This window comes from Bufo bufo, chromosome 7, assembly GCF_905171765.1.
Source record: "Bufo bufo chromosome 7, aBufBuf1.1, whole genome shotgun sequence".
NCBI lineage: Eukaryota > Metazoa > Chordata > Amphibia > Anura > Bufonidae > Bufo > Bufo bufo.
The window spans coordinates 170,740,784-170,754,925 of NC_053395.1; the positions used below are offsets into that span (position 1 = coordinate 170,740,784).

General features: G+C 44.0%; 1 protein-coding gene across 2 annotated transcripts in view; it reads left to right on the plus strand.

Moving 5' to 3' along the window:
- The first annotated feature begins 3,808 nt into the window (after positions 1 to 3,808).
- The window catches only part of LOC121008301 (ankyrin repeat and SOCS box protein 1-like), a 29,120-nt gene continuing 18,786 nt past the window's right edge, over positions 3,809 to 14,142 (plus strand). Inside the window, exon 1 of one of the 2 annotated variants that reach the window (XM_040440752.1) lies at positions 3,809 to 3,881. In XM_040440752.1, the coding sequence (XP_040296686.1) occupies positions 3,815 to 3,881 (67 nt within the window). In that variant the 5' untranslated portion in view covers positions 3,809 to 3,814. The remainder of the gene's footprint in view (positions 3,882 to 14,142) is intronic. The other variant, XM_040440753.1, reaches the window with a different exon arrangement.

Genomic DNA, 14,142 nt, shown 5'->3' on the forward strand with positions numbered 1-14,142 from the left:
CTGCCACCAATGATTAATACTAGGGGGGGGGGGGGGGGTTGACTTACCAGAGGGGGCTGATAAGAGGGAGAGGCTGGGGGGCTGATGAGAGGCATGGGGCTCTTATCTGAGGTCAGAGTGGGGGTCATTCACATTGGGTTCTGAGCTGAGGTCTGATTGTAGGTCTGATCTGAGGTGTCATGAAAAAAATAAATCTTATTGTCCCCCTCTAAAACCTAGGTGCGTCTTGTAGGGCGAAAAATACGGTAGATAAGAGATAGCTAGATAGATAATAGGAGATAGATATTCGATAGATAGAAAGATATGGGATAGATAGCTATTAGATAGATACATATGAGATGTAGATAGATAGATATGAGATATAGATAGATATATAGATAGATAGATAGATAGATACGAGATAGATATGTGGTAGATATTAGATAGATTGATGATAGATAAATAGACAGACAGATGAACCATAGATATATATATGAAATAGGAGATATATAAGAGATAGATGATAAATAGGCAGATAGATATTTCATAGATAGACTTACATGTTTGTACTGATCACTTTTCATTTTCTGTGAACGGTAATAATCTTTATTCATTGCTGGTAATGGGAGATTCTCATCATTAGGGAGCATTCACACGACCGTGTTTTTCTTCCGTGTCTGTTCCGCAATTTTTGCGGACAATGCACGGACCCATTCATTTCTATGGGTCCGCAAAAATTGCGGAATGCCTTTCATTGTCATCCGTGTGCTGTCCGTTCCGTGTGTCCGTTCCTTTTATTTTAGAACATGTCCTATACTTGGCCGCAAATTGCGGTCCGTGGCCCCATAGAAAGTCATTGGGTCCGTAAAAAACAGCATGCGGAAATGCATCCGTATGTCATCCGTTTTTTGCGGACCCCTGGACTGAAAACATTCTAGGAAACCCCATTTCAGTTTTTTGCGGAACGTGAAAAACGGATGACACATAGAAGCACCACGTCCGTATTATATGGACTTATGGAACGGAAAGATAACTGAAAACATACGGAACACACGGATCCGTGATTGGCAGACCGCAAAACCAACATGGTCGTGTGAATGCTCCCTTATGCTGACTTGTCTGTGATGAAATGACACCTGAGGGGCTGTTGTTACTATGGTATCATATTTGGCCAGGGATGTCATGTGACCACTCCTCTGAAGATGCTTGCTGTGATGCATGCTGGGATTTTTACTTTCACTTTGCTGCTGCTCCGCCCACACAGCCTCTCATCTATGGGAGCATACTATGCTGAACACATTAGAAAAATTATACATACACAGTATATCTCTCATTATACTAATACCTCTTGGCTTTAGTTATTATCTGGGACAATTATTATTATTTTTTGCGTATGGTGGCCAACCCCTTTAAGAATATGCATGCATCTACCTGAAAAAAACTGTAAAGTCATGGCCACTAGGGGTCTCACTTCCACTTAATTTGCAGTCCTCTGCCTGTGGTTAGGCAGGATCTGTCCCTAGTAACAAAGATGCAAAAGGTGGCAGAGAGGAAGTGGGGGCATGTCAGAGTTAGCTGAGGTCCTGAGCCTGATAAAAGAACTGCTTCTGAATTCACATAAGCATACTGCCTTTCTGTAAGTGTGATTTATCCCTCATTTGATCTGTGAGCTCCAGAGCTGAAAGCAAACATAGTGGGAAAGGACATCATAGCAGTACACTGCTGGCAAATTCCACAGAAGGGAGACACCCCCTGCTTGTGAGAGAAATGCATCTAGCTGTGCAGCTGAATAGGGGAATAATTAGGCTGAAAAAGACATTAGGGAAGCCCAAAAAATACTTGTTCTTTCACAGCTATCATTGTACAAAGAAGCAAGATGCAAACTTTTTTTGAAAACATAGGTACGCTTTAAGAATATCTGTTAATAACAAAGCAAACAAGTATGAATATAAATCATAATGATTCAAAAGACTTGACAAAAACAGAAGAGAAAATAAGAGAAGCAAGTCATGGTCCTCCTCAGTTCCGTTTCTGTACTAAAGACGAGCAACATAGCCACACCACATGACCAGCCGCTGCTTCTCAGAGGAGGGCTTTGGGGTTAGGCTCATTGTAATGTGGCCCAAAAACCCCATCCGGTCTCTATCAACTGCTTGTCAGGGTAGGAGAGAAGAACTGGGCATGCTCAGATTCTCCTCTGACAAGTAGAGTAGAACCATGGGCAAAATAAATGCTAGATCAATGGCGCTGCACCATGGAGGAGCTGAGAAAGATACAGCAAAAAGGGGCGTAACTACCACCTAAGGCGGGCAGCAGTAGCACTGGCACAAGACACCTCTGTTCAGCGCTGCGCAAAGGGAAGGGGGCACAATTTTATTGGCAACATAGTCCTGGAGAGAGAAGTTGTGGTGAAGGACCTGAGTGATGTCGTCATCATATGACCAGTGCAGGAAGAGATAGCTCAGCAGTGCAGAAGAGAAGAGGTGAAGGACCTGCATGATGTTCTGATGTGAGGGGGTGCATCTTATGGAGGAGAGGTTAGAGGTTTCTCTTCTTTTACAAGTTGTCAAATACTATGACTTGTAGTTCTTTCCTTATACCCACTCCCAGTAATGTTTTGTGATAACCCATTAAACAGTCTGGTCATGCTGGGAGTTGTAGTTCTCTCCTGTTATATCCCTCTCCCTGTAATGTCCACTGGTGCCCTATCATAACAGTCTGGACTTGCTGGGAGTTGTAGTTCCCTATTAAACCTCTTTCCATGTAATGTCCTTTGAGAGCCCATTAGAAACATCCTAGAAATGCTGGGAGTCCTCCATGTAGCAGATGACCCATCACTGCTGTGGCCAGTCATTTGCCGCAGTGGGGGTCATGTCTTCCCTGTCAAAATGAATGTTGATAATGTGGAGACCTGGAACCTACAGAGCCAGCGGTGGAGCCGGAACCCACCGGCGGCGATCAGGTAAGCATGATGACGAGGTGATCCTGGGCCATAGGTGGCGGGTGGCTACTGGGTAGGGAAGTTGCTGGGGAATGGCGTACAAAACAATTTGCGATGGGGCTCAGTCATTTCCAGTTATGCCTCTGGCAGCAGCTGCACATGTATTTCTACTGCTGGCCCGACATTGAAGGGATCTGTGATCCTGGCTGCGACCCGGGTCGCTGTGTACCCCTGGTCTAAAGATAGAACATGTCCTTCTCTTGTCTGTTTTGCAGACAAGGATAGGACATTTCTACAGGGGTAATAAAAAAATTGGCAGCATGCACACGGCCGGGATCTGTGTTTTACGGACCACAAAATGAATACAGTCGGGTACATGAGGCCTGTGACGGGTTCAACCATGTGCTGTATGGCAGAGCTATTCTCTTCTGGGGGAAATGCCGTCCTGTTTGTGACACACAGTGGGGGGAGATTTAATAAATCTGGTGTAAAGGAAAACTGTCTCAGTTGCCCATAGCAACCAATCAGATTCCAGCTTTCATTTTCCAAAGGAGCTCTGAAACATGTAAGATGGAATCTGATTGGTTGCTATGGGCAACTGAGCTAATTTTCCTTTACACCAGTTTTGATAAATCTCCCCCAATGAGCTTTAATGCGAATGAGTAAAGCAATGTTTATCTATTCCTCTGAATTCTTTAGCAAATATAGGTAAACACGTCATGTACACACAGCCTCCCACTAATGCCAGGACTGCTCCCTCCCTGTAAAGATTAGTCAGTCAGGTTACAGCTCCGCCCGACAAGTGCTTGAGTGACAGACCAAACAACCAATCAGACGCATCTGGAGGCGGGGCGTCTAGAACACCGACTTTGCAGCTATTGGCAGAAACTGCGCATGCGCAAGGTCCTTATGGAAGAGGACGAGAGAGGGGCAGAGCGGGCAGTTGGAGGGGCCCCAGTGGGTAAGAACCGCATGTCTGCGACATACTCTGTGCAGAGGAGCCAGCGACTGCACAGACATGCGTGTTAATGTCGTCAGGCGCCGTGCTCACTTGCAAGAGAGGGCTAAAAAACGCATATTCACTTACTGGGAATGGGACCAGTTACAGTTTTGCAGTGATGACAGCAACATTGGTGCAAATAATAACACTGCAAATCTAAGTGATTGGTTCCCTTCTGGTAAAATGCATGTCCAGGGGAGAGAACCCTTGTTTTTAGACCCCATTGGTCTCTGTTTACATTGCTACGCCCACAATGTGCGGTAGTTCTTTAAAAAAAAACTACCCCGTGAAAATACCGTACCCCACGTGACTTCCGGTGAAGCGATCAGCTGGAGAAGGGGGTGTGCGCCTCTGCGCACGCGCAATATCACGGGTTCGCAAGCAAGCGCGCTATCGGGCAGGGATCGCTCACACAGTGAACCGCAAACCACCATCCGAACTCCCTACCCCTCAGTGCGCACGTGTGGGCTAACGGACACCGCGCATGCGCCCTCAGGGGTAAGGAGATCTGATGGTTGTTTATCTTCTGAAATCTGGGAGCAGGGAGAGACCGACCTGATCAAAGCCAGCCAGCAATGCATCTGAAGCGCTGTGTCCGCGCGAGCGCAGTGCGAGGGTAAGGAGATTTCAGAAGATAAACAACCATCAGATCTCCTTACCTCTGAGGGCGCACGCGCAGTGTCCGTGAGTCCACGCGTGCGCACTGAGGGTTAGGATGGTGGTTCGCTGTGCGAGCGATCCCTGGCCGATAGCGCGCTTGCGCACCCGTGGTAGTGCGCTTGCGCTGAGGCGCACACCCCCTTCTCCAGCTGATCGCTTCACTGGAAGTCACGTGGGGTATGGTATTTTCACGGGGTAGGGTTTTTTGATAGAACACCGTACAGCCGCACACCTTTTGCAGCTGCATGCTGCGATCTCTGCAGCCAGTTATTAGTTATTTAACCTCCTAAGACCTCGTCCACATTTCCATGCCAGTGACACGTCTGTGAAAAAAGCGTATATGTTTCATCCGTGAAGATGTCAGTGAAGGATCTGTGGGTGGTCCGTGTGTCCGTTTTTACCATCCGTATGTCATCCGTAATTCACTGACGTTTCTTTGCTGAAAATTTATTTCCAAAGAATCTCCTATTAGTCTTCAGTGAAAAACGGACGCACCATGGGTGCCATCCGTGTTGTGTCAGTGATTTTATCCATAGACAAAATATTGATGTGTGAACAGACACATTTAAATCAATGGCTACGTGCGCTGTCCGTGGAAAATGCGGGCAGAACACGTAAGTGAAAAAATGGAAATATGAACGAGGCTTAACAGTCACATTAAAACTGGAAAAACTCTCCCAAAAATGTCACTTTTTTTTATTGTAGATTTTAATGTGTGTCTGCAGTTAATCTTGTTGGCGCACAATTCGGGGGACACAATTGCATTTTTGACCCCTTAGTGACAATTAATTTTAGCCTTAACCACTTCCCATCTGGGCCCTTTGCCCCCTTCCTGACCAGGCCAAATTTTGCAAAACGGACATATCTCACTTTATGTGGTAATAACTTTGGAACGCCTTTATTTATCCAAGTCATTCAGAGATTGTTTTCTCGTGACACATTGTACTTCATGATAGTCATAAATTTGAGTCAAAATATTTCACCTTTATTTATGAAAAAATCCCAAATTTACCCAAAAATTTAAAAAAAATCGCAATTTTCTAAATTTCAATTTCTCTGCTTTTAAAACAGAAAGTGATACCTCATAAAATATTTATTATTTAACATTCCCCATATGTCTACTTTATGTTGGCATCATTTTGGAAATGTCATTTTATTTTTTTAGGACGTTAGAAGGCTTAGAAGTTTAGAAGCAATTCTTCAAATTTTTAAGAAAATTGCCAAAACCCACTTTATAAGGACCAGTTCAGGTCTGAAGTCACTTTGTGGGGCCTACATAGTGGATACCCCCATAAATGACCCCATTGTAGAAACTACACCCCTCAAGGTATTCAAAACCGATTTTACAAACTTTGTTAACCCTTTAGGCGTTCCACAAGAATTAAAGGAAAATGGAGATCAAATTTTTAAATTTCACTTTTTTGGCAGATTTTCCATTTTAATCAATTTTTTTCTCTAACACATCGATGGTTAACAGCCAAACAAAACTCAATATTTATTACCCAGATTCTGCGGTTTACAGAAACACCCCACATGTGGTCGTAAACTGCTGTATGGGCACACGGCAGGGCGCAGAAGGAAAGGAACTCCACATGGTTTTTAGATGCCATGTCCCATTTGAAGCCCCCTGATGCACCCTTACAGTAGAAACTCCCAAGAAGTGACCCCATTTTGGAAACTAGGGGATAAGGTGCCAGTTTTATTAGTACTATTTTTGGGTACATATGATTTTTTGATCATTCAATATAACACTTTATGGGGCAAGGTGACCAAAAAATTGGTTGTTTTAGCACAGTTTCTATTTATTTATTTTTACAGCGTTCACCTTAGGGGTTCAGTCAAGTGACATTTTTATAGAGCAGATTGTTACGGACGTGGCGATACCTAATATGTATACTTTTTCTCATTTATTAAAGTTTTACACAATAATAGCATTTTTGAAACCAAAAAATTATGTTTTAATGTGTCCATGTTCTGAGAGCTATAGTTTTTCTATTTTTTGAGAGATTTTCTTATGTAGGGGCTCATTTTTTGCGGGATGAGGTGACGGTTTTATTGGTACCATTTTGTGGGACATACGCGTTTTTGATCACTTGGTGTTGCACCTTTTGTGATGCAACGTGACAAAAATTGCTTGTTTTGACACAGTTTTTTTTTTTTTTTTTTTTACGGTGTTCACCCGAGGGGTTAGGTCATGTGATATTTTTATAGAGCTGGTTTTTACGGACGCGGCAATACCTAATATGTATACTTTTTTTTATTTGTTTCACTTTAACACAATAATAGCATTTTTGAAACCAAAAAAATTATGTTTTAGTGTCTCCATGTTCTAAGAGCTATAGTTTTTTTATTTTTTGAGAGATTTTCTTATGTAGGCGCTCATTTTTTGCGGGATGAGGTGACGGTTTTATTGGTACCATTTTGTGGGACATACGCGTTTTTGATCACTTGGTGTTGCACCTTTTGTGATGCAAGGTGACAAAAATTGCTTGTTTTGACACCGTTTTTTTTTTTTTTTTTTTACGGTGTTCACCCGAGGGGTTAGGTCATGTGATATTTTTATAGAGCTGGTTTTTACGGACGCGGCAATACTAAATATGTCTATTTTACTTTATTTTTTCTATTTTAATTTTTTTTTTTTATTCCTAACTTGGGAACTTTTTTTTTTTTTACATGTGAAACTTTATTTTATTTTATTTTTTCAACCCTTTATTTTTTTTATTTTTTTTTACACTTTTGTCCCCCATAAGGTCATACAAGACCTCTGGGGGACATTTGCTTCACTTTTTCTTTTTTTTTTCACAGTTGATTTCTCCTGTAACTGGGGCTGAGATAGTAGCCCCAGTTACAGGACAAATGCACCCCTATAGAGGCTGTACAGCAGCAATCCAGCGCTGTACAGCCTCACAGCAGGGCTGATCGAGGTCTCTGAGAGACCTCACACAGCCCCTGCACTCTCCGGTCACGGCGGTCACATGACCGCCGGGCCGGAACAGGAAGCGCACAGCGCTTCCTTCTCTGCAGACACAGCGCTCGGTGAGCGCTGTGTCTGCAGCGATCGTGAAGGCAGGGACACCTGGGAACTGTCCCTGCCTTGTCTTAGGGTTGCCCTGCTGTCACTGACAGCGGGCAACCCGATCAGCAGCTGCACGATTAGCGTGCAGCTGCTATTTCTGACAGGACGTTTTAAAACGTGCTGTCAGAAATAGACGTCCACCCATAGGACGTTTATATCCTATGGGCGGACGTGAGGCGGTTAAGGACCAATAATATTTTCCCCCTTTGTGTTCCAGAAGTGATAACTTAAAAAAAAAAAATTCTTCTAAATTGTATTTTATTTTGCAGGATTAGTTGTAGGTTTTTAGGGTGTATATATAGTATAGTAAATAACTTTTATTATTTTATTTTTAGGGGGAAAGATAAAAAAAAAAAGCATATTAACATTATTTTGTGAAATTTATTTACGGTGTTCACTGTGTAGAAAAAATAGCATAACTTTATTACTTTAGTATTTGGGTCAGTACAATGATGACACTACAACTTTTCTATATATTTTTACTATTTTTCCTTTCTGCCTGTCGGCTCTGCAGCTGCTCCCTCATTCTCCTCCAGACTGACAGGAGGGGGGGGGGGGGATCAGCTGCTTTAGCTGCTCATATCTCTGGTTTGGTAGCAGCTAGAGATATGGGCTGTATACTGTTTGAAAGCTGTCACTCCAAGCTTTCCAACAATATATGACAGCATTATCTTCAGCATCTGGGAAGATATCACTGTTAGAAATTGGGATGCAGTGAATGTAGCTGCAGTGTGCTGCTCCTGGTCACTTCAGCTGTCAATAACTCTGTGGTCGGGGTAATCAGGACTCTTAGGCCTCTTTCACACGGGCGTTGCGGAAAAATGTGCGGGTGCGTTGCGGGAACACCCGCGATTTTTCCGCGCGAGTGCAAAACATTGTAATGCGTTTTGCACTCGCGTGAGAAAAATTACGCATGTTTGGTACCCAAACCCGAACTTCTTCACAGAAGTTCGGGCTTGGGTTAGGTGTTCTGTGGATGTTATTATTTTCCCTTATAACATGGTTATAAGGGAAAATAATAGCATTCTGAATACAGAATGCTTAGTAGGTGATCAATTGAGGGTTAAAAAAAATTAAAAAAATTAACTCACCTTCTCCTCTTGTTCGCGTAGTTCCCGGTCTCTTCTTTACTTCTTTAATGATGAGCTGTGGGCTAAAGGACCTTTGGTGACATCAGATCACATGCTCCAATCACATGGTCCATCACCGTGGTGATGGACCATGTGATTGGAGCATGTGATCTGACGTCACCACAGGTCCTATCCGATAGTTCATCTTTTAAGAAGTAAAGAAGAGACCGGGAACTACGCGAACAAGAGGAGAAGGTGAGTTAATTTTATTTTTTTTTTTTTAACCCTCAATTGATCACCTACTAAGCATTCTGTATTCAGAATGCTATTATTTTCCCTTATAACCTTGTTTCCCCTTTCACACGAACGATACGGATTAGGTCCGGATGCGTTCAGTGAAACTCGCACCATTTTGCAAGCAAGTTCAGTCAGTTTTCTATGCGATTGCGTTCAGTTTTTTCCGTGCGGGTGCAATGCGATTTGATGCGTTTTTCACACGCGTGATAAAAAACTGAAGGTTTACAAACAACATCTCTTAGCAACCACCAGTGAAAAACGCATTGCATCTGCACCTGCTTGCGTTTTTCACTGAAGCCCCATAGAAGTTCACTTCTATGGGGCCAGGGCTGCATGAAAAACGCAGAATATAGAACATGCTGCGTGTTTCATGCAACACACAAACACAGAAATACTAGTAACCTCCTTTGCACCTAGTAACCTCCATCACAAGGTCTGATATGGGTGTGGCTTACAGTCTTGCTTTGTTCACATTGCATTAGTTGTCCTGCTAGGCGGTTGTGTGGAAGCTTGGCTGTGAGCTGGATTTCATCACCTTCAGACCTTGTTCACACCATAGTTAGCGTAGTGGTAGGACCCCTGGCTATGCTGAGTGACCGTGACGTGGTGCATGATGGGCTCCGATATTTTCCTGACAGGAATATATTGGCAAAAGTCTCAGCTTTTAATATCTGCATTTATGACTAGCTAGTATAGTCAGTGGCATTTTTCTGTGTTTCATGCAACGCAGAACTGATGCGTGAAAAAAAAAAAAAAAAAAAATGCTCATGTACACAGACCCATTGGAATGAATGGGTCAGGATTCAGTGCGGGTGCTGTGCGTTCACCTCACGCATTGCACCTGCGCGGAAAACTCGCTTGTCTGAAAGCAGCCTTACTGTCTTTCTTAGGCTGGGTTCACATCTGCGTCCTTAATTCCTGTAGTCTAATCTGTTGGGGGAACAGACTGCCAAATTTCGCTGTATCCTGCGTACAATTCATGTAGCATTTTATTGTCCAGATGAAAGCCAGCACATACGCTGGTAAGTGGCCGGATCGCCGCTGGATCCTATTACAGTGAATAGGGATCTCGCGGTGTCGGATACGGTAAACTCCGGCTGTCTGTTCCAGAGACAAAACCGCAGATGCAAACCCAGCCAGTGTTCCCTGTAAGCCGCGTGCGGCCGTGCAGCTTCCTTTATGCCACCGCTCTGCAGGCCCGCTCAGTCCCAAATGACCATGTGCCATTACATAATATTTTCACATTTTTACATGTATACACAGCACTAGTGCTGCGATAAAATCAGCCGGGCCCAGAGTGGGAAGGAGAGTGAGGGGGGAGGGACTTGCGTCACTGCACAGCTCCTCCAATCAGGTGGCAGCTAAGTTCCCGCCGTACCCGCCCCTCTCTTTTTCATCTTCAATGGAATATTCGTCCCAGTGGGAGCTTTTTCTTCACCCCGTGGAGTGCTTGGCGCCTATGACGAAGAGGCAGAGCAGCAGTGACAGCCAGAGAAAGAGTGCCCCGCCACCGATGTTCTTCTCAGCAGCGCAGTGGAGGAGTCTCTCCCTTCCCCCTGTGCTGCTGCCTTCACCGCTGCCAGTAAGAAGAGAGATGGGAGAAGGAGGGGAGGGGCTGTGGGAGGAGGAGAGGAGGGGCTGTGGGAGGAGGAGGGGAGGGGCTGTGGGAGGAGGAGGGGAGGGGCTGTGGGAGGAGGAGGGGAGGGGCTGTGGGAGGAGGAGAGGAGGGGCTGTGGGAGGAGGAGGGGAGGGGCTGTGGGAGGAGGAGGGGAGGGGCTGTGGGAGGAGGAGAGGAGGGGCTGTGGGAGGAGGAGGGGAGGGGCTGTGGCCACTGCGCCACCAATGAAGATAACTGACCTGTTAATACAAATACAGGAGGCGGGTGCCGGAATCAAATAGCCGGCACCCGACCTCTATGACAGGGAGCTGTGATCCGCTGCAGTTAACCCTTCAGGTGCGGTACCTGAGGGGTTAACTCAACTGCCGCTGATCACAGCTCCCTGTCATGGAGGTCGGGTGCCGGCTATTTGATTCCGTTTGATTCCGGCACCCGCCTCCTGTATTTGTCTTAACAGGTCAGTTATCTTCATTGGTGGCGCAGTGCGCCCCCCCCCCCCCCAACACCCCAGTATAATAAACATTGGTGGCGCAGTGCGCCCCCCCCCCTCCAACACCCCAGTATAATAAACATTGGTGGCGCAGTGCCAATGAGGGTTAAAAAAAATAAAATAAATTAACTCGCCTCCAACAATTGATCGCGTAGCTGCCAGTCTCCTGTTCTTTCTTCAGGACCTGTCAAAGGACCTGTGGTGATGTCACTGACTCATCACATGGTCCATTACCATGGTAAGTTCATTTTTTTTAACCCTCAATTGACCTTCTACTAAGCATTCTGTATTAAAGAATGCTATTATTTTCCCTTATAACCATGTTATAAGGGAAAATAACACAGTGAATAGACTTTCATCCTAGCAACCATGCATGAAAATCGCACCGCATCCGCACTTGCTTGCGATTTTCATGCAGCCCACTTAACTTCTATGGGGCCTGCGTTGCGTGAAAAACGCACAACATAGAGTATGCTGCGATTTTCACACAACGTACAAGTGATGCGTGAAAATCACCGCTCATGTGCACAGCCCCATAGAAGTGAATGGGTCAGGATTCAGTGCGGGTGCAATGTGTTAACCTCAAGCATTGCACCCGCGCAGAAATCTCGCCCATGTGAAAGGGGCCTAAGGGTGAATAGAACAAGGGTTCCAGCCCCTAAGGGGGCTAATTGTAAGTTAAAAAAAAACAAAAAAAAAAAAACACAAACGCTTAGACTATTTTCACACTTGCGGCAGTGTGATCCGGCAAGCAGTTCCGTCGTCGGAACTGCCCGCCGGATCCGCCGATCTGGATGTGACTGAAAGCATTTGTGAGACGCATCCAGATGCGGATCCGTCTCACAAATGCATTGCAAGAACAAATCCATCTCTCCACTTGTCATGCGGACAGACGGATCCGTCTTGTATCTTTTTACACATTTTTCAGAAGGACGTATCCGGCAATCCGGTATTTTGAATGCCGGATCCGGCACTAATACATTCCTATGGGGAAAAATGCCGGATCCGGCATTCAGGCAAGTCTTCAGTTTTTTTTCGCCGGTGATAAAACCGTAGCATGCTACGGTTTTATCTTTTGCCTGATCAGTCAAAACGACTGAACTGAAGACATCCTGATGCATCCTGAACGGATTACTCTCCATTCAGAATGCATGGGGATAAAACTGATCAGTTCTTTTCCGGTATAGAGCCCCTGTGACGGAACTCTATGCCGGAAATGAAAAACGCTAGTGTGAAAGTACCCTAAAATATCAAGTTTAAGGGCTCATGCACACGACAGTATTTTGCGTTCAGTATACTGGACGTTTTTTGAGTTCAGTATGCGGTACATATACTGAACCATTCATTTCAATGGTTCAGCAAAAAATACTGAAGTGTCTCCGTGTGCATTCCGTTTCAGTATTTCCGTATTTCCGTACCGTGAAAAGATAGAACATGTCCTATTCTTGTCCGCAAATCACGGTGCTTGGCTCCATTCAAGTAAATGGGTCTGCAAAAAAAAACTGAACACATACGGAAATGCATCCGTATGTCTTCCGTATCCGTTCCGTTTTTGCTGAACCATCTATTGAAAATGTTATGCCCAGCCCAATTTTTTCTATGTAATTACTGTATACTGTATATGGCATACGGAAAAACGGATAGGAAACAAAAAACGGAACAACGGATCCGTAAAAAACGGACCGCAAAACACTGAAAAAGCCATACTGTCGTGTGCATGAGCCCTAAGGGTACTTTCACACTAGTGTTTTTCTTTTCTGACGCTGAGTTCCGTCCTAGGGGCTCAAATCCGGATAAGAACTGATCAGTTTTATCCCCATGCATTCTGAATGGAGAGTAATCCGTTCAGGATGCATCAGGATGTCTTCACTTCAGTCCTGAACACTTTGACTGAACGCCGGATCCGGTCTTTTTCCCATTGACTTGCATTAACGTCGGATCCGGCGCTGTGTGTTCAGTCAAACCGGATCCGGCTTTTGCATGTTAAACCCGAAAAATGTGAAAAAAAAGTTAAAGTCCATAAATGGCGGATCCATTTTTTCCATGTGATCAAAATCCTGATCAGGATTCAAATGTAATCCGTTTTCACACGTTTTTCCGGATCCGGCGGGCAGTTCCGGTGTCGGAATTGAACGCCGGATTAAAACAACGCTAGTATGAAAGTGGCCTAAATCCCCCCTTTCCCAATTTTACATATAAAATATATAAACAATAAATAAATAAACATATTACATAGCGCTGCGCCCGAATAGTCCAAACTATTAAATTATAAAAAAATATCTCCTATGTGGTGAGCGCCGTAACAAAAATAAATAAATAAAAACCATGCGATTCGCCATTTTTTTTGTCACCTTGTCACTCCAAAAAATAGGATAGGACTGTTCAATTATGGGCCGAACGTTTCATAAAATGCGAAATGCACGCGGCTTTTTATTTTTTTTGCGTGGTATTGAGTTTTACAATACTTTTTTATGGTGACGAAAGGGAATCAAAATTTTGGTATCGAAACAACCCTATGCCGATCTGATTTGGCGACTAAAAATGTAATTTGGCTCCTAAATTTTTCAGTTCAGGAGCCAATGGCTACTAGGTATTTTTTTTAGTCTGGAGCACTGCCATACTTTACAATGTACATTATGATCCATACACCATGCCGTACAATATACAGTATAGTTCATACACTGTGCTGTATAATATACATTATAATCCCTGCACCATGCTGTATAATATACATTATAATCCCTGCACCATGCTGTATAATATACATTATAATCCCTGCACCATGCTGTATAATATACATTATAATCCCTGCACCATGCTGTATAATATACATTATAATCCCTGCAACATGCTGTATAATATACATTATAATCCCTGCAACATGCTGTACAATTTACATTATAATCCCTGCACCATGCTATACAATATACATTATAATCCATACACTATGCCGTTCAATATACAGTATAGTTCCTACACATGCAGTACAATATACAGTATAGTTCATTCTC